The sequence below is a fragment of the Tinamus guttatus genome, unplaced genomic scaffold (assembly GCF_059628265.1).
Source record: "Tinamus guttatus ecotype Peru unplaced genomic scaffold, ASM5962826v1 Tinamus_guttatus_pri_ptg000942l, whole genome shotgun sequence".
Taxonomy (NCBI): Eukaryota; Metazoa; Chordata; class Aves; order Tinamiformes; family Tinamidae; genus Tinamus; species Tinamus guttatus.
This window is the reverse complement of record NW_028289476.1, coordinates 889514-912034: the sequence shown is the minus strand read 5'-3', so window position 1 is coordinate 912034 and position 22521 is coordinate 889514. Positions and strand designations below refer to the sequence as shown.

The following is a 22521-nucleotide window of genomic DNA, read 5'->3' as shown; positions in this document are numbered from 1 at the left end:
GAGCCCCGGGGCCCTTCCCGCCTCGGGGCAGGCGGCGCCGCGCAGCCATTGCCTCAGCGCGGCCGTTGCCTCAGCGCGGCCATTGCCTCAGCGTGGCCGCCATGTTCCGAGGCCGCCGCGCCTGGTTCTCCCGCAGTGTCAGCCCGGGCCTGCGGGAGCTGTGGGGTGAGGGGGTTCCCCAGTGTGGACGGGTCACCCCCTCAGGGACAGAGCCACCTCGGGCACGGGGCACAGCCCCTCGGAGGGGATGGGGAGGGGACGCGGCCGTGCGGCACACGCTGCCATTTCTCCAGGGGGAGGCTGGGGAGACAGCGAGCTGCCACCCCGGCCTCACGCTGGTCTCTTCTGCAGAGGCCGAGGGGGGGACGCTGGCCCGGCACGAGGACGCCCATTACCTCTTCAGCAGCGACGCCACACACCCCGACACGCGGAGGTAGCCGCCCGCCGCCATCCCCGCCACGGCCAGGCCTCTCGGTTTCCCCCCTGCCCCTTAACAGCCTTTTTTAAACCTTTTCTTTTTACATCCACTAAAAACCAGGGTGATGTTTTTTCAAATCCTACCGCGGTCTGGGGTGGGGGGTTTCTGCCACGTGCAGCCCGAGCCAGCGCTAATTCCAGTACCTCCGCTCAGAGCTTCACAGACAAAACATGAAATGGCAGGAAAAATTCAGCCGATCGGAGCCAACGCACCGGCGGTTCGGCGTGGGAAGCGGAGCAAGACGGCGCTGATAAAACTGTGCGCGGGAGGAAGCGCCGCTGCCACCACCGCCACCATCCCGCTGTCCTTAACCTTGGGGCTGGCCCTCCGCGCAGGGCCGAGCGCCTGAGCGCACCGCAGCCCTTTTGATGCAGGAGCTTAATCCTGCCGTTTCCACCTTTTGACCAACTTTGAACAAACCCAATAAAATACCTGGCCGGGGGGAGGCTAAATACTGAGCTGATGTCACCCCCTGCAGCCACAGTGTAAATAAGGAAGCACCCCCACCTCCCCCCAAATTAACTCTTATAAAAATTAAGATTTAACAAAAAAGTCTATATACCAACTGGAAAAGGGCTAAATTGTTGCCTTTTTTCTGCTTTTTTGATTAAAACGTGATGTTTTGCAGGAGAGTAGCAAACTAAAAATTATATGAGCTCTTCCCCTGCTATTTGTATACATTTAATATCGTGCGGATGCATTGGTGGGAACGATAGTGTGCAAGTTCCTCCTGCTGTCCTGCACCCGATCTCCTATAGACTGGAATAAGCAGGTGGCTCAACACATTATGGCTTAGTGTTGGCTTAGATTTTATAATCCTTCAGTCATCACCAGTGCTGACCACGGTAAGGGAACCCAAAGGATCCTCGAATAATGATTTTCTATCAGCCACAAAATCCCTTGTCCATCCTGCTGGGCTGTGAGGTATAGGCTGCCACTTGAGGGGCAGAAGCCTTTTCTATGGCTATGCAAAATTTTAAATATTAAATATTTCAATATTCCCCCAAGCTCCAAAACATCCAGACAGGGGATTGCAGAACAGCACTTACCTGGTCCCGGGGTTCGTCCTCCAGGCCGTGCTAAACCCGTGCCAGGCAGCTGGGAGCTGAACCTCGTATTCGTGATGAGCCTCAGAGCTAGAAAATAACAGCGTTTCTTTAGGTACTAAAGGGCAGACATCATCATGCCTTAGCTGAAGCTGCCAGCTAGCCTTGTCCTTCCAGATTAATCACTGCCCAAGATAATTATGTTTTGCCTTTTTTTTTTTTTTTCAAGCTTACCTTTAGAAACCAGATGTCCTTTTTATTTTTTTCCCTCTCTTCCAGAATACATGAGAGCCAAGATTACTTGGACGGTAGAGCGACGGTTTTTCATTCTTGTTATCTCTCTGCATGGGCAAATACCAGCTCGGAAATGAAACAGTCGGTAGTTCTGGGTCACTTCATTCTGCCACCTGCTTGCTTGCAAGAAGGTTAGGGTAAAGAGCTGGCTTTTGCTCTGTGCTGTATTATTCCTCATAAACACGGACATTTTGGGGGACGTCATGATAACATCAGGCTCCAGTTATAGCTGCTGTGGGGGGATAATCTCCTGCTGGGGATAAAGAAATTAATGCCTAGTTTATTATATTGCCTAAGTGAGCAATGCCATTCAGAGAGCTTCTACTAATGTTCCTGAGTGCATTAGTGACTACCTCTGCAGGTAGGGGTTTGCTTAGACAGTGACTAGACAGTATCACTAGTGCTTTTATATTCATTTGCTTTTGTTCATGGCAGAAATCAGAAGGAAAATCGGTAGTTTTATTTGGGAGCAGATGGATGAATCCCTTACGGAAAAGGTAAGATGAGAAGTACATAGAGGTGGTGCTGACCATAAAAAAGAAAAAATCATTTGAATCAAATCACCTCAGGACCTCCTGAAATGTGTAAAGACGATGTCCCTGCTGTGCCACAAACATGCCTTTGCTGTCTTGGCAAACTGCGTGGAGGCACCGGGCGCACAGGCTTGATTTAACTCTGTTGATAGACACAGTGCAGCAAAAGTCGACTTGAGGAACCAGAGACAGGGAGGAAAAACAGTGAGCAGGAGGTGGAAGATGCACTAGATCCGCCTGAAAGGTATTTTCCTTGTCCTCCGTGGTCGGGAACCGCGCGCAGCGGGAAGTGACGCATCCAGCTTTTCTCCCCCAAAATAGTCGTGAAGGAAAAACAGCTTCAAGAGAAACAAAGCGGGAGGAATTCGCATACCACGCACTTCGGGAATACCCGGTGAATAACATGGTGACAGGTAAAGTTTAGAACGGGTACGCGTTTAAAAGTAGAAAATATGCCCCAAAACAACAGGGGATGCTGATGAAGCAGGGCCCATATTCAACCCAGACTCAAAAATGGCAATAGGCTTCATTTAACAGCTGTAACAGTCCTGGTTTTGATACCTCTGCACTGCTTGTCCCCTTAATTTCTGCAGTGTAGGTGAATATGCAGAGTGGTGCTGCAGCAATAGGTTGCTGTAGTTAAAACTTTCTGGCTAGTCCATCTTAGAATCTTATTTTTGGTGGGTGCTAACTGAAATCCATCTCCACCCTTAAAAACTTGCAGAGCAAAACCCGGCACGGCCATTCACACTGCAGTCACTCCCTCTCCACAGCACTTTTTCCCCCGCCCCTGCAGCTCTTGTTTTGTCTGCCAAGAGCAGCCCAGACTTCCCAGGATGAGACTCGTGCTTCGTGCTTGCAGGCTACCCCTCTGCGCGCAACATGCAGAAATACACCGGGGAGCTCCGTGATTTCACTCCCGGCGCCTCGGGATACACGGCCTACTGGATCCAGAATGACACCAACATTCGCTCTGGTGCGAAATATAAGAGAAGATGCCACGTACCAGGCAGCTCGTTCCTAACAAAAACTCGATTCAGCTCTGCCGGAACGTTCCCGGGCACATAGAGCTCCAATCCATCCGGGCACATAGAGCTCCAATCCATTTAGTAACAACCCAGTTAGACTTTCAGGTACCTATTTGTTCTCTCTGTTCTTCAGATTGGTGGTTATTTTAGCTCTCGGGCTATGTACTTACTGTGTTTTGGTTAGATAGTGAAGAGATCGGTGGTATTGACCTAGAAATTCCACATTAAATCTCTGGAGCACTTGGGGAATGATCCCTGTTTGGCTTATCCTTAATGTATATTTACATACCTGTCTCCACTTGCTGTAAAGGTTTTCTTCCTTAGTATTTGAAATAATTTCCACAGGGAACTTTAAATAAAGACCAAGATCTCAAAAAAGAGCAAAGCCTTTGCTGCCTTATTTCTATTTGCCAACTTATTTGTAAGTTGATTATCCTGTGTCTGTGAACAGTAAGTTTTGGGATGCATGGAAGTGTCACTGACTCCTTGCATAAGGGCCAAGGCCAATTAGAAAAGGGAGGGGAGGAAGGAGAAATCGCCCCGCACACCCGGGGGACCCAGCACCCTCTCGGAGCACCGGGTGCTCTGCGCTGGAGGTTGGCCCCATGGAGACACCGCGCTCGCCCTCTCGTGGCTGCTCCAGCACCACTCGGAGGGCACGGGAAAGCCTGGAAAATCTCCCCGCCTCAAAGGCTTGGAGAGCCGTCCCAGGCAGCCAGCAGCCCACAAGGATCAGCCCACCCCTCTCCATCCATGTGGAAACAGGCTGGGAATGAACCAGCAGGCCCAAGTGGGAAAGAACAAGCAGGCCCAAGTGGTTTCCTACTGGTTTATTGGAAAAAAAGTGACATAGAGCGACGGCCTCAGAGGGCTCCTCGGGGTGTTTTGAAGTTCATCCCCACCGTGGGCTGTGTGACCTGCAGGTTGGACAGGCTGCCGAAGTCCTGGAAGACAGAACGAGAAGGGTCACTCAGCACCGCCTGCCCCGGCCGTGCCCAGGAGGAGCAGGAAGGGAAGGAGGATCCACATCTTCGGGACACAGTGCTGCGTGCGGTTTCTCATGAAACACGGCAGGTTTCTGATGCAAAGGGGACACAAGTGTCCCCTCTCTTCCAGCATTTCAAGCCCCAGATGGAAGGTTCACTGGCCCGCTGAAGCCAACGGCGCTCGGCCTCCTTGTTGCCTTTGAGCGCAGAGACCAACTACCCAGCCCGGGCTCTTGTCTGGAACATTCCTGTCTTCAGCCTACGTTATCGAGCTCCTTGCTGCACGCGCGGCACAGACAGGCACCACGGGCAGCCTCGGCAGGGCTGCCCAAGGCAAAGCCTGTGGGAGGGTGGCTCCACTCACCAGAAGCTTCAGCATCTCCTTGGTGTCAGGGTCCACCTCAATGATCTCCTGGTCGAGCGCGGAGACCTGGGGACGGCAGGGAGATGGAAGTGCTGCACAGAGCAGAACCGGGTCCCAGAGCCCTGGAGGTGCTGCCACCCGTCCCCATCCCCACCCCAAGAGCTGCAGCTGCCGCGCGAGCCCGCAAGACCCCCGCAAACACAGCCCAAGCCACCGGGGCATCAGACAAAACTGCTTCCTCGGGAGCTTGCGGAGGGCACCAGGAGCCAGCAGCTCCAGCCCATGGCATCGCCCGCTCCCTGGGGAGCAGCTTTACTCCATCCTGGCTCAGCACAATCAAGACAGAGCAGTGAGGGTGACCTCAAAGCACCTCCCAAGGCTCCTGCAGCATTCCCAGCATCCTAACTGCTCTTCCCAGAGCCAGGATTTGATCATCGCTGAAACAAGCTGCCACAGAGCCAGCCCCCAGCACCAGTGATTTTCAAGGGCTGAAGAGCAGAGCTCGGGCCCGGCCATTTCTTCCCATCTTGCGCAGAAAACAGCGGCTTTATCCGAAGCCGACCAGGGGGAAGTGGAGGGCAGGCGGCAGCAGCGTGTCTGAAAGCTACAGGGTTTGGGAGGGATGGTAGCAAACCCACCAAACACGGGAAACGCTTTCAGGGTTCCTCTTCCTGCACTATCAATGACCAGGTCACACACCAGACCTTAATCACTTTCGAATGCAGGTTCAAGGCGAAGGGCTCGCGCTGGCGCTTCCGCACAGCATCGAGAAGCAACGCGCCGCTCCCTGGGCCTCCCTTTTCGAGTGCTGCCTCCTGCTGCTGTTTTATGAACCTGGAGCAGCTTGCAGATCTTTAACCACCACCTCCTTTCAGTGACATCTGCTGTACACTAATTTTTAAGCCATTATTCTGCCTAATGTTGTTATTTTTTCCTCATTTTAAGTTAGGAAAGTTGAACATGGCTTATCTCCACCCCCCTGTAAAACGTCAGCAGCGTCAACACGGAAGAGGTCAAGTTGCTCTTGCCAACCCACACTGCAAAATTTCTCGAGGAAAAGCTGGGAGTGCCTCAGATACAAGGCCAAAATCCTGCTCTATGGTCCCATTCGGCCCAAATCCTCCCTCGTGCCTAGCTGTAGCAGAGGTTTTAAAGGAGCTAAGAGACTGGTAAGGAAAATACGCTATCCGGGTGTTTTTTAAGGATGGGCTCCTCATGGAGCGACAAGCAGCGGGATGGGCAGACGCAGCAATCTCCGTGTGCGCCCAAGGGCGCTCTCGAGCGCCGGCCAACGCTCACCTCCGGGACGTAGTTATCCCTCCTCTCCCTCTCCTCCTCCTGCAGCTTGATGGAGATGCCTCTGACGGGCCCCCTCTGGATGCGCTTCATCAGGTGGGTGACATAGCTGCGGGCGGAGCGGAGCTGAGCGTGCACCCGGGGCCGCGGCCTCCCCTTCCCGCCGGCCTCCCCCGGCACCGCCACGGCCTCCGCGCCCGGGGGTGCCCCCGCCGCGGGGCCCGGCGGGCGCCGCCGCTCACCCCGCGATCTTGTTGCGCAGCTTCTTGCTGGGGATGATGGCGATCTCCTCGCAGACGCGCTTGTTGGTGTGGAAGTCGTTGCCCAGGCGCGTGTAGTACTTCTCGATGATGACGCGCGCCGCCTTCTTCACCGTCTTGGTCCTCACGCGGCCCTGGGCGCCGGCGGGGAGAACAGGTCAACCCGCGGCGCCGCCCGCGCCCCCCCGCGGCCCCGCTCCCCGCCCCGCCCCGCCGGTCCCGCGCGGTCTCCCCCGACCCGCGGCGCCGCCCGGCGGGCGCCGATGGCGGCAGATGGCGGCGGATAGCGGCGCGGGACGCACCATGTCGGCGGCGGGCTCGGAAAGAGGGCGCCGGAAGCGGCGGCGGGAGGGGAGGGGCCGCGCGCGCCGCCCCGCCCCGCAGCGCCCCCACGCGGCCCGGCGGGCGCCCGCAGCCGCCCTGGGGGCGGGGCTCCCCGGAGGGGCGGGGCTAGGGGCGGGGCTTCCCCTCAGCCCAGCCCTGTGCAAGGGGCCCAACCCTGCAGCCCCCCCCGCAGGGGCTCCCCTCTTTCCCCCTTAACCGGGGGGCTCCAGGCAGCGCCCCTGCTCCTCCCGGCCTGAAGTGACAACGGCCTCAAGAGCAGGGAGTTAAAATACAACCCCCTCCCCTGCAAAGTGGGGTCACTTCCACTCCACCCCCCCCACCGTCAGGGAGTCACAGAGTGGTTGAGGGTCCCAGCGACCTCTAGAGCCCTCCATTCCCAGCCCCTGCTCCAGCAGGGACAGCTGGAACACAGCGGGGCAGCAAGGGGCATTGGGAAGATCTCCCCAGGAGCCCCCACCACCTCCCACGGTGGCCTGTAACACCTGGTTTGTGTCAAAGCTCCCCTTTCACCAACCCCAAAACCCTGTGTCCCCCCCTAGCAAAGGGGCACAAGCAGCAGCACAAGGTGGTGGCAGAGACCTGTTCCCCCCCACCACTAGTGATGAAGATCTAAAAGCATCCCCTCAAAGTCACCCCCTAAAGAGTTCTGGGCCCCACCACAGCAGGAAACAGAAGCAGAGGCCCAACATGGTGGCAGAGCCCTGTCCCTTCCCCCTAAAGAGGACAAGGTGCATCCTTATCCCCTTCCCAAAAAAAGGAACCAACCAACCTCCCCTGTCTCTCACAAATTAAAGAGCACCAAGGTCTTTGCTGCAACGTGTTTATTTATGTGCCAAAAACTACACCACAGCTTACTCCACGCGTCGGTAGGAGAGTGCAGTCTTGCCTGCATATACTACAATGAGGTAGAGACTTCACACACAGCTTCACAAAACCCCACAAAGAGCAGCTGGGATATGCAACAATGCAACATCAGCTCAGCAGGAAAGAGGGGGGGAAAAATAAGAAATAAAGAGGGGGAGAAAATTATGACACTGGTTCTTTGGCACACAGCTTCCAATAGAGGGGAAAGTAAAAAAAGAAAAATTCTCAAGTTCTCAAATCCCAGCAGCATTTCAGTCGACTGCACTGTTATACTTCATACGTTTCTTGAACAAAAAGTACTTGTCCCCTCTAAGAGAAAGGGCTCCTATGAACCTTCATCCGTCCACCAAAACGCAGCCCTTTTTAGCTAGTTACAAAAGAAAAAAAAATAAAGTCCGGTGACTTTTGTGATTAAAAACCTCTATCAACCCCCCTGAAGTGCAACTTAAAAAAGTGCAACAAACTATTTAAAACTATATACAGCAGCTCAGAGATCATTTATCCGGTCCAGTTTCGAATCCAAAAAGCCCGTCCTTGGCTGTTGCAAACCCCTCGATTTACAACTCCCCACCAGCAGCCCCCAGACACAAATTGCAATAATGTTAAAAGCTGCCAGGAAAGAAAAAAATCTCTCGTTTCAAACGACTTAAAAACTGTTTTTAAGAGTGTAAAAAGGAACTGGTAAAAACCCTCGAGCGTAAAATATGAAATATGATTTGGTTTAAATGAAGAGCAAAGTCTCCTTGTTGTTACAGTAAAAAACGCCAGCTGAACATTCAGTTTATGCCGTTCAGATGGGGGTTAAATGAATGGAAAGGCACTGTATGGCAACTGCAAAAAAATGGAGCCAATGAGACCTGCATTATTACCATCAGTATTGCAAGGAATGTAAAAAAGCGCCTTTAGTAAATAAAAAAACCTAGGTGAAGGCATCTGCGTAAACACCTTCTCAACACGTGGCCCTTTTTTTGCTTCTCGTCAGCAAACTAGGAACCAAAGTCTGGGAACTGCAGAATCACTTGAGGGGCGCTCCCCCCCCTCAGAAATAACAAAACCCCAAACAAAACTCGACCAAAAAAAAAAAAAAAAGTATTTCCACTGTGCATTAGTGCAGAAACAAAAGAGACCAGCAAGTGCAAACGTGAATGTAGGATTTTTTTCCCCGTGAGTCCTCAGGAAGCGCGTTCCCAGCCTGGGTCTGGCGCCAGCAGGCGCGCTCGCGCGCTCTCCACCCGGCGGCTTAGCACAAGGACTTGCTCCTGCGCCCGCGGCGGCGGCCCCCGAGCCGCGGCGGCCCCTTTAGCTGGAGTCTCGGTTCTTCTGGTTGCGCATGAGCGGGCGGTGGTGACGCAGGACCTCCATGGAGTGCTGCCAGTGCCAGCAGGAGCGGCAGAAGTACTTGAAGCAGATCTAGGAGGGCAAGGAAGAGAAGCACAGCTGAGCTGGGCGGCCCATCCCACCGGCTGCTTTCCCGGCTGGGCATCCTGGTGCATTGGGGGAGCTGCGGGAGTCTCCTTCCCGCTCCTGCCATCCCTGCTCCGAAGGTGGAAAGCGGCTCTTTGGCAGCCGCCTGAGCAGCGGGGAGGGAATTTCAGCAATGCTGCGGGCGGTGCATTTTGCAGCCTGGCCCTTCTTAAAACCGGGGTTTGAAACCCTGAACTCTGCAAGCAGCAGCAGCCAGTGGCACCAGTGCTGTGGGTGGCCCCAGGACCAACTGCAGGGCAGCTTCCAGCTCCAGTGCCACCGCTCCTGGCTTCAGCGTCACAGCTCAGAGCAGCAGCCTCTGCTCTGGGTCACCCATTGCTGCCCATTGCCCTCGGCAGCACCAGGGCTGCTCTGCAGAGGCGCTTCCTGGGCAGGCAGCGCATCTGCAGGGAACAAGGGCACACCTGGGGCTCACTTAAGCAAGTGCTGGCATGTCATCGTCCCCAGCAGTGACTCAGCAAGGACAAGCGGGCATCCCCGAGCACTCCAGCAAGAACAGCAGTGCCCACAAGGAGCCGAGAGCATCTTGAAGCAAAATTGTTACCTGGTCTCTGCAGAAGAAAGGGCCTGGCTGAGCGCTGCAGACTTGACACATGGAGTCTTCTAGATACGGGTCAATCTGAACCTGCACAAGGAGGGGTCAGGCCTGTGTTGGGCACAACTCCCAGCTGCTCTGAGCAGCCCCAGCCCATTTCCCCCCCCAGCACAGGGTGTCACCAGCACCCAGCCCAGGTGCTCTGCACTTAGAGGAGACATGGGACAGACTATACAGGTCACGTCACCCACAGTAGTATCATCCCCTCTGTCCTGGGGCTGCCCTGGCCCAGCCTCTCTCTCAAGCTCCACTCACCTTTTTAGTAAACTTGGTAGTTTTGATTTCCACAAACGCAGCCGTCACCGCCTTCAGGTAACTGCGCTGGTTGTTGAAGGTAACACGGCCAGACCCTGCAACAGGCAGACCAAAACAGTGACAGGGCGCACTGTGGCAGAGGCAGAGAGCAAACTGCTGCCCAAGCACTTGTGGGGCGCCTGCACCCAAGCTCTTGGGGCTTGGCCTGCACAGGAGCAAAAGCAGAAGCAGCAGCAGAGAACAGAAAAGCTTCCCCACCTCCCGCACTGCCCCGGGTGCTGCCGGGCAGCCCCGGCTCAGGGCAGCGGCGCCTCCGGCAGCGCCGGCCGGGACACGGGCAGAGCGCCAGGGAGCTGCGCGGGCAGCGAGCGCCTGGAACAGGCTGGTGCCGAGACAGCTCAGCAGCTTTTATTTTAAGCCTCCCACTCTGAATTCTTGCATTCTGCATCTTGGTTGCCAGTCAGCAGCACTCCTGCACCGCTCGCTCCCAGCCAAGCCCTGTTAAGCTACGGGAAAGTATCTTTGCTTACAGCAGAGTTCCCTTCCCCAGCACAAGGAGGGCTTCAGACAAACTTGCCTGCTGGCAGTTGAAGCTACCACCAAATCCTTCCCCAACAGTCACAGTGCAGGGCTAAAACCTAGAGCCTGTTCTACCCCTTTCCCTTAGCATCTGCTCACAGAGCACCTGGGTGGACCTGGCTCAGCCATTTTACAGCACACATTGCTCAGCAGGGTCATTTCTCTTGGAGGGTCAGCTCCATCTCCTCACCTGACCCTCCAAAAGCCACAGCTGGTTCTGCCCATCTCAGGGGTGGCTCTGAGCCCTTCCTGCTGCACCTATGGGCTGCAGGTCAGACACCAAGCAGTCACATGCAATGCCTGCAGCAGGACTATCCTCTGCATGAGGATCCAGGACGAGGCAGGTCATGCATGCGTGGTGAGCACGTGAGCCCAGGGTAGTACCTCAGTGCGTGAGCAGCCTCGACACCAAAGGAAGTTGAGCTACTGCATCTCATGTAGGAACTGAAGTCTGAGAGCATCAAGCAGCCATTCAGGGCCAGGCAGTTCCCACTGAAGGGAGCAGTTTGGGCTGTACAGGAAGCTACTAAAGGTTTCATGGCCACGTTCTCAGACCTTTAAGGAGCAACATGGAGCAGCTACCCCAGAGTAGCTTGATATGCTCCATCTGGGGGTCACTGAGGATCTAGGACATGCTGAACATCTCACACCTCCTGAGACTGTCAGCCCAAAGCCACTTTGCAGGTTACAGGTGACTGTAGCACCAGCACATCCTGAACCCTAGGCCACCTGCACATTATTTTGGACACCACGCCTTGCCCAGAGAAGCTCAAGAGGATGATCAGCGATGCACTGCTCTTCCAAAACAGCACAAGAGGGAGGATTTTACTGTGTTTGACTGCCCCCTTGGAGGCCCAAAGGAACAGGACCCCAAGGGAAAACCAAGGGCAGGAGTGGGGACAGGACACTGCCCACAGTGCAGCGTCAAGGGAGCTGCTCACGTCCTGCTCTGTGTTCCTGCTGCCCAATAGCTGACACCTCCCCAGCAACAGGGGACAGGGGGGGATGAGGTGACATTGAGCAGATCTGCAGCTCTGTGCCTGCTCTGAGGACAGAACAGTCCTTGCACACTGCTTTGGCTGCTAACAGCCAGCTCTGCACACAGCGCAGAGAGCAGGAGACCCTCCAGCAACATGTAGGGACATTAAAAGCTTGAACCTCGTGGAAGGCTCTCAGACCTTCTTGTGCCCAACCAGCCAGCTCTGCCTTGCCCTCCCCGAGCTGGTTTTCTCTCCTCACAGGCAGGGGAAGAGCACTGCCTGCAGCTGGACATCCAGCAGGGCCTTCCTCCTGAGAGCACTTTGTCCAGCAGAGCTCAGGGCACCACAAACTCCTGCTCATCAAGAAGGGCCAAGCAAAGCTGGTTCATGCTCCCCAGAGCACCCCGGGACAACTACCGTGCATGGGCAGATCCGCACTCACCGATCGGATACTTGTGCTTGTCCGTGTCGATGCCAGCGTAGACGACGCCTCCAAACAGGTCGTACATGACGGCGGCCAGGGCCTCGGCGTTGAGCATCCCGTGCAGAGCCCCCACGAACACGGTCTTGCTGGGATCGAGCCGCTGCGACGGGCTGCGCACGAAGTTGCTGTCTGCCAGCACCCAGGGGATCACCTGCACCTGGAACCACACACAACCGGGTCAGCAAAGCCAAAGGGCTGCAAGGGCACCTGGCTCAGCAAGGGCCATCTGTCCCCTCACTTATGGCTTGGGTTAGACTCAGGCTGCATTATCAGGTGGATAACTGTAGCACCCTGGCTGGCAGCAGAAACCCTTCCAAGTCCTCAGACACAACCCCTTTCTTGCAGATACCCCTTGATTCTTGCTAGTTGGGGGTCACATTCAGGGCAATAACACCCAGACTCCCTTGAGCAGGCCCTGGCTCTCCTGAGAATCACAAAGGCCAAACTGGAACCCAAAACTCATCCCTTTGGGCTGGCAGGCAGGAAATAATCCAGGCAAGACTGGATTTCACCTACAGTCTGCACCTACATTGACATCTCCCCGCACAGAAGCCTTTGGTTGAAAGCGAGCAGTGAAACAACCCACCCACTGCCAATTTCACCAGGAGCTTCCATCTGCTAGACAGCTGATAGAGGGCCCTGAAGAGGAGAAGCTTCTGCCAGCGCTAAATCACCAAGCGTGAAAGCGCTGCCAGCAGCCAGACACCCAGAGAGCCGTCTGGAGTGCAATTAGTTTGTGCCTGTCTAGATAAGAGCCGAGTCTCAATGCCTGAACTCCACAAACTTGTGCAGCTGCACCCAATCTATAGCTAAAACCCCTGTTTACTGGGATGAAAATTTGATCCTCTGGCAGCTTCAGCACCCCCAGAGCACAGCTCAGCTGGCCAAGGCTGTCCTGGAGAGCAGCTGCAGTTACAGCTGTGGATCCAAAATATCTGCCTGCAGTAGGCACAAAAGACATTTATTTTGCAAGCAGACAAGGTCTAATACAGAAACAAAGAGGACCCAAGTCTTCTACCACAAGTAAAGCTGCACAGAAGCAAGCATGAAGCAAGAAAATCCCCAATCCTCATACTCATTTTTGGAGCAAGTGCAGAGCTCAGGTACATGGAGTCTATCCCAAGTCCAGGAGCTCAAGGCAGGTCACAACTCCGTACACACAAGATCTTACAAGGAGCAAAACAGCAAGTTACAGCAAGGAGAAAGCCCGAATCTGCTGCTTCCTTCCCTGCCTGCGCCAGGCCCTGCTGTAAAAACATATCAACTTAGGATGGCCAAGAGCCAGGTTTGACTTCTGCCGCTCTGCTCCAACGCTGCCTTCCTGGAGCAACATTGTGCACCCCCTTCACCTCCATGGATCCCCTTGGGACCCTTCGGTGGCACCTACGGAAGCAGCCTAGGTTAATCACAACACTAACCCTAGATTAATCACAACAGAGCCCTGCCTCAACACATTAGGAGCAGCAGCAGTAGCTACCAGCTCTCATGCAAGCCCTGCTGCAGGAAGGGGACACATTCCAGGCACGTCTTTCCCAGATGACAATTTTATTGACCAGACTGTCCCTGGGCCTGGCTCCAGGGGTGTCAACAGCACATTTGACATCAGTCTGCTGAGTCAGGAGGGCTGAGGGGACCTGCGGGGTCTGCTCACCTCTTTGCAGCGCATCCTGCGGCTGGACATCTTGAAGTAGTATTCGCTGAGGCCATCGGGACTCAGCAGGTCCTGCGAGCAGGCCTGGAGCAGAGCACGCACGGATTTCTCCGACTCAAACACCAGGTAAACGTATCCTTTGGAGGTGAAGGGAAAGAAGTTGTTAGGACAGCAACAAGGAAGAATGACCACCCCAATTTGCAAACACCCTAAAAAAAAAAATCACTCTCAGATGCCAAAACATCTGTTCCACATCTCCCTTGCTCTCTCCAAACTCTTCTAGGAGAGTGCACGATTATTTTTTCCATACAATACTGCCCCTGCCAGAGCAGATGCTACATAAAATATCTGTCCACAATGCACTGAGCCTGGCCAAGCTGCAAGAGAGTCTGGGTTTTCACCGCAGCACAATATTGCCCCTCTGGCCACCCAGCCATCAGGGCAAGCTATCCATGGTGGAAACCCTTTGGCCATGGCTGGATGCAGAAGGGAACACAACCAGCTGGGCCACAGCATGGTCAGCAGGAGACCAGGCTTTGCTTCACACGCAGGATCTCTCAGCCCAGAACTGCAAACTCCGGGCACTAAGTCATCTCCATCAGTGCCAGCACTCTGCTCCTGGCGTTACCTCCATGGCCAGACTAGGTCCCTGGGTACCCACCAAGCCTACAACGAGCCAGTTATCAAGCCCATGACACCACAACTCACTACTGCTTATACAACGCATCGCCCGGCCACTTCACAGACAGGATTAGGCCACAGGGGCTGTTCACCTCTCCGGGGCTCAGGGCCTGCCAGCTCGCTGTGCCCGGGCATTTGCACGCGCCGCTCGTGCCCTAGGCCACGGGTGCACATGCCCTGGATGCTGACACTGGCAGTGGTGGCTAGCAGCTCTCACCCAGAACATGCCGGCCCTGCGCTGGGTCTCAGAAGCAACCAGGGTTTCTAACTTGGGTGCTTCTGCCCAGCGCCACGTTGGGTAGGGAGGGCCGGCAGGTTGGAGGTGACGGTGCAGTGCAACCCTGGTGCTGACCCAAGTGCAGGTTGGACATTTACCCTAGAGTGCTCTGTACCATCCAGTCACCAGCATGCAGCCGTACCAGCCCAGCATCCGTGCTGTAACATAGCATGGGAAAAAAGTAACCCTACCGTGTCGCTATTACCTTTAGGCATATTACCTTTGGGAGGGCAGCGTGGGTGTTTGCCATCCTTACCAGGCCACTCCACACTCAGGGAGCCAAACACACGGAAGGTGTTGATCAGTCCAGCTACACACAGAGGGAAAGTAGTCAGTGACGCACAAGACGCTCCATCCCCCAGGACCTGCAGCCGCCTCTGCACAGGGCACTCTAAAGGCCTGGGCAGAAAGCAGCTGGAGACCACGGCAGGGCCCATGGAGCAGCCAATTCCACATGTTGGCAGCTCCAGTGGGATGGGCACAGCTCTTAGGACAGAGCCTTTAATTCCCTGCCACCCCTGCACAGCTCTGGAGCTGGCAGCAGAGCCTCGGGGAGGCCAAAGGCCCTGCTGGTGCCAACCCCAAAGCCCCCGCTCGGCACTTGGGCCACTCACCTTCCGTAATGTCCCAGGGGACACCTCCTAGGAACACCTTGCAGGAGTAGACAGGGTTCTTGTAGTTCCGGGGAGGCAGCTGCCCGCTCCAAGTACAAGTTGCTTCATTCACAGCTTGGACAGAGAAAAACAATGCTTTATATGGGACCGGTGACTTCTTTCCCAGCTCCCTCCGAGCTCTCCAAACAGATCCCCACATGGCACAGCTACATGCCCAGCAGCAATAAGCCCCTTTCCCAAGGGCTCTTTCCTCTGCCAGAGGCAGACTTGCCAGGGCAGACCTGCTGCAAAAGCAGCTCCAGCCACACATGCAGAAGCCACCTGCCTCACCACAGCCGCGGTCTGCCCAGACCCAGCACCCATCTCACCTGCTGCTTGCCTGTGAAGCCTCGCTTCTCTTTCGATACTGAAAGGGTCCTCTGGAGAGTCCAGGAGATCCCAGGAAGGCCACGCAGATGCTCCAGCCCATCTTTTGGATGTACTGGCTGGGGAAGAAGTTACTGCAGCCAGAGCAGTCGGCTCTTGATCCAGCCGGGAGCCCACACCCATCTTGAGGGGGTCCCTGGAGACCCCGGCGAGGGGCAGGAAGGGCAGAGGAGGGGAGATGCGAAGGCTCGACTGCAAGAGAAAGGCCATGCTGGAGCCTGCTCTCCGCACAGCGGGGCCCAGCTTGGCCACCGCTGCCGGCCCGACCTCTGCTGAGCAGCTGGCAGCAGAAACCGGCAGAACCACCAGCACCCTGCACATCCTCGAGGACCATTTCCACCCGGGCCCCCCCAGTGGGAGCCTCACATTTTGCTTCAGGGCCTACTTGGGCGCTCCCCCAGCAGCACGCAGAGCTCTGCGGTGGGCAGCTGGCCACGCTCCCCGGGCTGCTCTGGGGCTCGGCACGGCTCTCCTTGGGCATGAGGGTGCAAAGCAGGAATGAACAAAGCAGCAGCGCTGCAAGACGCCCCGCACAGCTCCAAGCGCTGACCACCCTGCAGAGGCAGCTGCTGCTGCAGCCACCCATGCTGGGGAGGGCCTCATCTCCACCAGAGCCTGCCCAGAGCCCCAGGCACTGCACGGCTGCAGCCCCGGGGCAGACGTGAGCAGGAATCCAGCTGTGCCCTCCATGCCCATCCCAAACATGGAAAAGGATGAGGAACCTTGAGGAACAGGATGAGGCTGCAAATGCTGCAGCAGAGCAAGGTGCAGCGTAAGCAGCAAAGCCCAGGTTAAACTCCAGGCTGTGGGGAGTGCAGGGGCTGGCATGGGGGCCATCAAGGGCTACATGGCTCAGAGCAGGGCTGGCCAGGACCAGGCTGCCCTGCGGGCACATCGGGAGCTGCAGCTCACGCCGCAGCAGAGCCCCAGCTGCGCAGAGCAGGTCAGCGAGGCAGACGCGCTCCTCGCGCGCTTGCTTCCAAATTTAGCTGTGCTTCAGGGAACACAAGCAGGCTAGACCCAGTTTGCTCCCAGAGAAACAGCCTCGAGACCGAGCAGTGCAGTCAGCAAGTGGGAAGGGCACTGAAAGGCAAAGACAAGAGCTCTTGGGAAGCCCGTGCTGCAGCAAAGCTCGCTGGGCACCTCTCCGCTTGGAGCGGGTCCGTGTACCAGCTCAAGCACTCGGACCCTATTTCAACCTCAAACACAAGGGCGAAAGGCTGAAAACTGTTTTTTTTAAAGAAATAAGCAAATTGCTAGTCAGTGCTGAAGGAAGGACTAGGAGTAGCCCTTTCCTCCAGACACTGAGCTCCAAGACAGCATCCCTGTGTCAGTCTAGACAGAGCCCCCCTCGCTCCAGCATTGCCCTCCGGAGCGGACAGGGATGCTCGGCACAACTGTGCCGCACGCTGGAGAAACTTGCTGGGGTGTCCAGAACCACATGTGCTGCCAGGTCGCACTGAGCAGATACGAGCGCCAGAGGAGCCCCAAACTTACAATCAAGTCCGAGAGGTGATCAGAGCCCGAGCTGAACCCACTGGTGTCCGAGTCGGAGGGGCTGCTGGAACGCGAGTCCAGGAGGGAGCGGGAGTCCAGGCGTGAGTTCCTCAGCGTCGGCGTGGCAAACTTTTCTGGTAGGTCGGAACCAATGGGGTCTAGAGGCAGGAAGCCCAGCGGGGGCTTCCCCAAGACATTGCCGAGGGGGTTACTCAACATGCTGAGAACTGCAACACAGAAAGAGCTCATCAGCGCCACTGCAGGGCCACAGCTCCCTGCAGCCCCCCTGTCTGATCCGCACCAGGACAAACTGGGACTCAATGGGTGACACACACTGACCAGGCTCATGGCCAGCACCACCTGTACAGGCCTATGGCCAGGCTGAGAAGAGCAAGGTCTGACCCCAAAACAAGTATTTGGGCTGACAGACGCTTCCCAGACACACATGCTATCCCTGACACAGGCTTGCAGGCCTGTCTGCTCTTGTCACCCAAGATTGGCAGACCCAGACCCGTTGTTCTGCACCCAGAACAAGGCAGGCTCAGCCATACAGGATCCCGTGGGGACACAACCGCAGCCAGCTCAGGCAGGAGCAGCAAGTCCCACAAGGTGAGCATGTCCCCGAGCCACCCGGGAAGAGCAGACACTCAAAAATGGTCTCAATTGCTCAGAGGCCGCAAAATAGAGCAGCTTGCCCTGAAGCTTTCAGTTTGCAGCACAGCAAGTTTGGGAGCCATTTGATATCCTTGGCCACACCTGATCCCCATCAGCTAGGACCAAAAGGTTTTAAGCTCAGGCTTTTAAGAGCTCTTACACAGTAGAGTCCAAAACCCTGCCCCAATAGAGGGGTAAATGCTGAAATGCCCTGTGATTGATCCATGCTGGCACCCACACAGTGCCAGCCCGAGAGTGCAGCGTTTGAGCCGAGATGGGCCCCAGTAGCAGCAACACACAAAAAAAAAAAAATTCACCAAAACCACCTGGAGCAGGTGGAAACCTGCATCCGAAGCACCCACCTCCGATGCGGAGGCAGAGCTCACCTGCAAGGTGTCCTTAGCTACATCCACAACACGATCCCTGGAAGTGCCCCCAGGAGAGCCGCAGACCCCCAGGTTTCCACCTCTGCCTGGGACTAGGAACGCCGCTCACCCGACCAGCCCAAAGCGCCACGTGGAAAGGGAGCATCCCAGGGAAGGTCCTGCTTGGGGACCACGAGCTCGGCTCGCCCGGCAGCGGCGCTGGCTCCTGCTCACAGTGGCGCTGCCGCGGGAAGCCCCGTGGGCCCCATGGCACTTGCTGCGGCGGCCTTGGTGAGGGCAGGCGGCTGGAGGCCGCGAGGAGGCTGCTCCCGCAGGCCAGGCGCGCGGTGCTCCGCCGCGGCCACGCGCTGCACTCAGACACAGCCCGGGTATTGTTCAAGGAAGGCGGCTGAATCTGTCGAACGGCCTCAAAAATCTGATTAGTCACTAAACAGCACAAGAGGGAGAGCAGAGCAGCAAGTGGGGCCGAGCCTCAGCACTGAGCAACGCAGCGGCACCGGGCCCCTCTCCTTGGCCACGGCACCGTGTGGAGCCCTGCGCCAAGCCTGGGCACAGCAGGGACCCCAAGCAGGGGTAGGGGCTCAAAAGGAGCCCCTCAAGGAGCGTACATACACCCAGCTGCTCTGCTCCCGTTTGCTTTATCCATGTTTCTGCAGCCACTCTGCCCCTGCACACCTACCCCTGGGGCTGAAGCTACAGGACCTCCAGGGCAGCAGGAGCTCATTGGAGGCGCTGGATTTTTGCTCCTTCCAGAGCAGCTAAAGGCTGGGGCACCCAGATGTAGCACCCACTGCCAAGCACAATCCTTCAGGCTACAACTGACCTGCTCTTAACTTCCCACCTTGGGGCTGGTCCTAGAAACGCTGACATCCTGCTGCTAACACAGTTGGATTTTATCCCCTCAGGACTTCTGACCAACCTGCGCAGACAGTGCCTGGCTACAGGCTTTGCAAGCTACATGAGGCTCAAGAGCACCCACAGCAGCCCAGAGGGTCCCAGACCCAGACTCTGGCCAGTCCGGCCCCTAGGAGCACTCACGGGGTGGCCACGCGCTCCAGCTCTCTACTGCACCCTTGCAAGCTGGACCCACCTGGGGGACAACCATGGGTGCAAGACCCCTTCCAAAAAAGCCACCTTCACTTGGGCAACTCAGCACAAGTGTTTATGCAAGGGAGTTTCCCTCTCCTCGCCAAACAGGCTGTCTGCAGAAGGGGAAGTTGCAGCTTGCAGTGTAGGTGCAAGATGCATCAGCAATTTCCAGCAGCAAGAGCATCCCTAAAGCAGCTGCAGCTGAGCCAGAAGAGCACACATCAAACAGCTATCCACATTAAAAGAAAAATAAAGCAGCTAAGTGCAAGCATCTCCGTGTTTTTCATGTCTAAGGGAACAGTTCTAACTTCAGGGTCGAACATGACTCCCATTCGTTAGTGCTCCAGCAGCCCAGTGTCCGGAGCACGGGAGCTCAGGGAAACCTTCTGGAACTTTTCTGGCCTCCGCTCGGAGCCGCAGGAGAGGCACCCGCCAACGCTCCTCTGCAGGGGACAGCAAAAACGGGAGCTTTTAATAGAAACGCAGCTTTGACTTTTGACTCATTGCTGCAACTTTAATGACCGGATTCGGGGCCAGCGCGCTCCATCTTCAAGCGCGTCAGCCAAACGCTGACAGATTTAAGAGCTCTATGGAGCGGTCTCGATACCGGTGTGGCACTGCGCCAGGGAGCGGGTGCTCGGGTCGCTCGCAGGAGTGAATGAGCATCTTGGGAACCAGCCCTGCTCCCGAGCGGAGCCTCTTCTAGCACAGGCTAGGAGGACAAAGCTGCCGAAATGCTCCCTCTTCCTTCCTGCGCCCTTCTGAGGCCTCCAGAGATGCCAAGAGCACGTGCAAGTGCTGGGATCGGCACCTCAGGGCCACGTTCCATAGCAGGAGCAGACATATACACGTGGGGAGCAACCCGCAGCGTGTCTTGGTGGGGCAGCTCGTTCTGGAGAGCCCACCTCACCTTGTAACCCTGCTCGTCAGCACCACAAGCCACCGTGCTCCACATGGACGTGCCCTGAGCCTGTGTGAGTTGTTCAGAGCCCGCACCCCGGCACGGGGACACTGAGAGCCAGGTACTTGGCCTCCAGCACAACCAACCATAGGACAGGTTTATTGTTTGTTTTCCACGCACCATTTAGACTTGCAGGTGTTCAAGACATTCAGCCTCTGTTCAGCACCTGAGTAAGGAAGAAACCTTTGCTCTTCCAAGTACTAGAATTCATAATCTCGAGTGCAGTCTCCAGGACTAGTAGTTTTGGCCAAGCCATTTAACCAAAAACAGGGCTTAAAGATTGGCCTTCAGCAGTTCACCCTACCTCTCCTGAGAGCTTAGAGGTCTGGGTAAATAAGCCACCCCATCACAACCACATGATCACAAATGATGCTTCACTGCCACGAGGCTTGAAGATGAGCAGAACATGAGACAGAGCATCCACCAAGTTTAGTAACAGCTAAAGACAACTCCAGAAGCTCTACAGCCACTGAGATGTCCTCTTAAGGACAGGAGACTCCAGAGGACCTTCAAGATCAACTGTCCCTTCCACCAATCTCCCCATGTGGGGAGAGACCAGCGGGCAAAGCTGTTACCAGGACAAGCACCAGCCTTCGGGAGCCCCCGTGCTGCTGCGGCCGCTTGTGGACACCTGCCCTGGCCAAAGGCTGCAGAGCCACACGCACATTTGGGACCGGAGGCGGCAGCGTGACCGAGGCCCTGGGGACCAAATGCAGCACAGCCCCTTTTGTCATTTGTCAAACGCGCTCGTAAAGAGAAAGAGAGGCCAATGTCCCAAACAATAGGCTGCTGCCGTTCCAGAAAACCGGCGCGTCTGCAGTTTCCACCGCCCGGCCAGACCCTGCGCTGGCTGAAATGTTGCAGTCAGACAAAAAATGCAGCACCTCCTACAGATGCCGAGCAGCTTCGCGGCAAGGGAAGCATTTGCACATCTGAAAGGCAAACGGGCACCTCGGCCACCTCCTATGGCCATGGCCATCAGCGCCCACACTGGCAAGACGCAGGCAGAGTTTCCCCTTCCTTAAGGGATTTTGCCTGCTCACCCTATGGGAAGGGGTGAGCAGGAGCTCCAGACTCATCCCAAGGGAGGTCCTGGCACTTCAGCCCTGCAGCTGTGGGAGTTACAGACAGGAAAACCAGGCTCAAAGGTGCATAAAAAGCCAAAGGGCACAAGCAGCAGCAAAAGAAAATCCATAGAAAACCTACAAAATTTGAGTAGAGCAGTCGCAGGACAGGACAAGAGAGGTGGAGGGGGATCTCCAGCCTTAGAGGCTTTTGGAGCTCACCCCAACAAGGCCCTGGGCAACTCGTCTGCTTTGCAGTAGCCTCCGAGCAGGAGGCTGGGCATCTCTAGAGGTCCCTCCAGGCTCCAGTCTTCCTGAGCTGATGCTTACAAACCCATTGCTCCAACTGGAGAAAAAAAACTCCACACATCTCAGCTGTACAGGAGAAAGCACCTGAAGGTATCCACACAGCCTACCCAGAGCCTTCTGTTCCACATTGCAACAGAAAACTTGCTTATCATCTTGAGCAAACAGACTGAAAAGCACCACAAACAGCTGGGATCAAATACTGGCCTTGCCAGTAGCAACCAGTGCCTAAACAAGAGCCAACACAGAGCTCCCCGCATCAGCAAACGCATTTCTGCACCGACAACGAGGAGCCTTTGCCCCGATGGAGGTTTTTTCATTAGGGCCGAAGAACCAAGGCGATCCGGGCAGCTATTTCTGGTGCACGAAGGGGGCAGGGGACTAAAAAAGGAAGCCTGATCCCACGGCTGAGCTCCCGAATTAGCCTCAGGACACCTGAGGGCTATTCTGGGAGCTACCACCCTCAGCGAGTCGCTTCCTCAGCGCGGCCTGGAAAATGGAGGCGGCAGCAGCACAGAGGCCTCGATCGGCGCTCGAGTCCTCCCGTGCTGAGGGAGCAGGAATTTGGAGGCAGGGAATTCACTCCAGGGCATCTGAGGCAGGGGAAGTAGATGCTCTGGGTAAATATATAAGAATTGGAAAAGAGACCTAAGAACACAGCGCAGTTTTAAGCGTGCGCAGGATTCCGCGCTCAGTAAGTGTCCTGCCACCGCAGCGGGCGTCTTTAAAGCCCAGACCTCTGAAACACAGCGAGGTTTTAGACTCATATCAATCCCAGGGAGATTTAAAAGCCAACATATTCAGGTCAACTCCAGCACAACAGCTTCAGCCTCGCGAGCCTCAAGAACAAACATTGCTATATTTAAGCGCCAAACTCCTCACAATTACCTGCTGCAACATCCAGGGTGCAAACTCTGCAGCATGTGTCAGTTTGGGCGATAACAAGGCAGAGACTGACTCCTCCTCCTTGCTCAGCTGCATCAGGTTTTTGGGAAGTGCCAAATCCATGAGGATAGCACTTTGGGGGGAAAATAAGCATATTT

General features: G+C 56.0%; 3 protein-coding genes and 1 non-coding gene across 8 annotated transcripts in view; 1 reads left to right on the top strand and 3 right to left on the bottom strand.

The window, feature by feature from the left end:
* Positions 1 to 101: 101 nt before the first annotated feature.
* Positions 102 to 3419, top strand: TERB2 (telomere repeat binding bouquet formation protein 2). The gene is given in 7 exon segments (XM_088538197.1): positions 102 to 165; positions 352 to 433; positions 1804 to 1949; positions 2254 to 2327; positions 2504 to 2595; positions 2673 to 2764; positions 3214 to 3419. Coding segments are annotated over 7 exon segments (756 nt in total).
* An 812-nt stretch (positions 3420 to 4231) lies between these two features.
* RPS17 (ribosomal protein S17) lies at positions 4232 to 6634 on the bottom strand. Its single transcript, XM_088538174.1, has 5 exons — positions 6588 to 6634; positions 6268 to 6419; positions 6029 to 6134; positions 4730 to 4795; positions 4232 to 4323 (listed from the first exon to the last, which is right to left on the bottom strand). Exons 1-5 carry the CDS (start codon positions 6588 to 6590, stop codon positions 4243 to 4245), a joined length of 408 nt encoding a protein of 135 aa, XP_088394300.1. The 5' UTR covers positions 6591 to 6634; the 3' UTR covers positions 4232 to 4242.
* On the bottom strand, positions 5324 to 5456 carry LOC148590982 (small nucleolar RNA SNORA71). Its single transcript, XR_015914207.1, has one exon. It is a non-coding gene; the product is annotated as a small nucleolar RNA SNORA71 (small nucleolar RNA).
* A 2147-nt stretch (positions 6635 to 8781) lies between the features above and the next one.
* The window catches only part of CPEB1 (cytoplasmic polyadenylation element binding protein 1), a 32711-nt gene continuing 18971 nt past the window's right edge, over positions 8782 to 22521 (bottom strand). For 3 of the 5 annotated variants that reach the window (XM_088538227.1, XM_088538226.1, XM_010227623.2), the window contains 9 exons: positions 17019 to 17245; positions 15464 to 15713; positions 15096 to 15209; positions 14687 to 14791; positions 13524 to 13660; positions 11831 to 12029; positions 9830 to 9924; positions 9524 to 9604; positions 8782 to 8904 (listed from right to left, as the gene is read on the bottom strand). In XM_088538227.1, coding sequence (XP_088394353.1) covers positions 8794 to 8904; positions 9524 to 9604; positions 9830 to 9924; positions 11831 to 12029; positions 13524 to 13660; positions 14687 to 14791; positions 15096 to 15209; positions 15464 to 15713; positions 17019 to 17245 — 1319 coding nt within the window. In that variant the 3' untranslated portion in view covers positions 8782 to 8793. The remainder of the gene's footprint in view (positions 8905 to 9523; positions 9605 to 9829; positions 9925 to 11830; positions 12030 to 13523; positions 13661 to 14686; positions 14792 to 15095; positions 15210 to 15463; positions 15714 to 17018; positions 17246 to 22521) is intronic. The other 2 variants (XM_088538230.1, XM_088538229.1) reach the window with 1 other exon arrangement.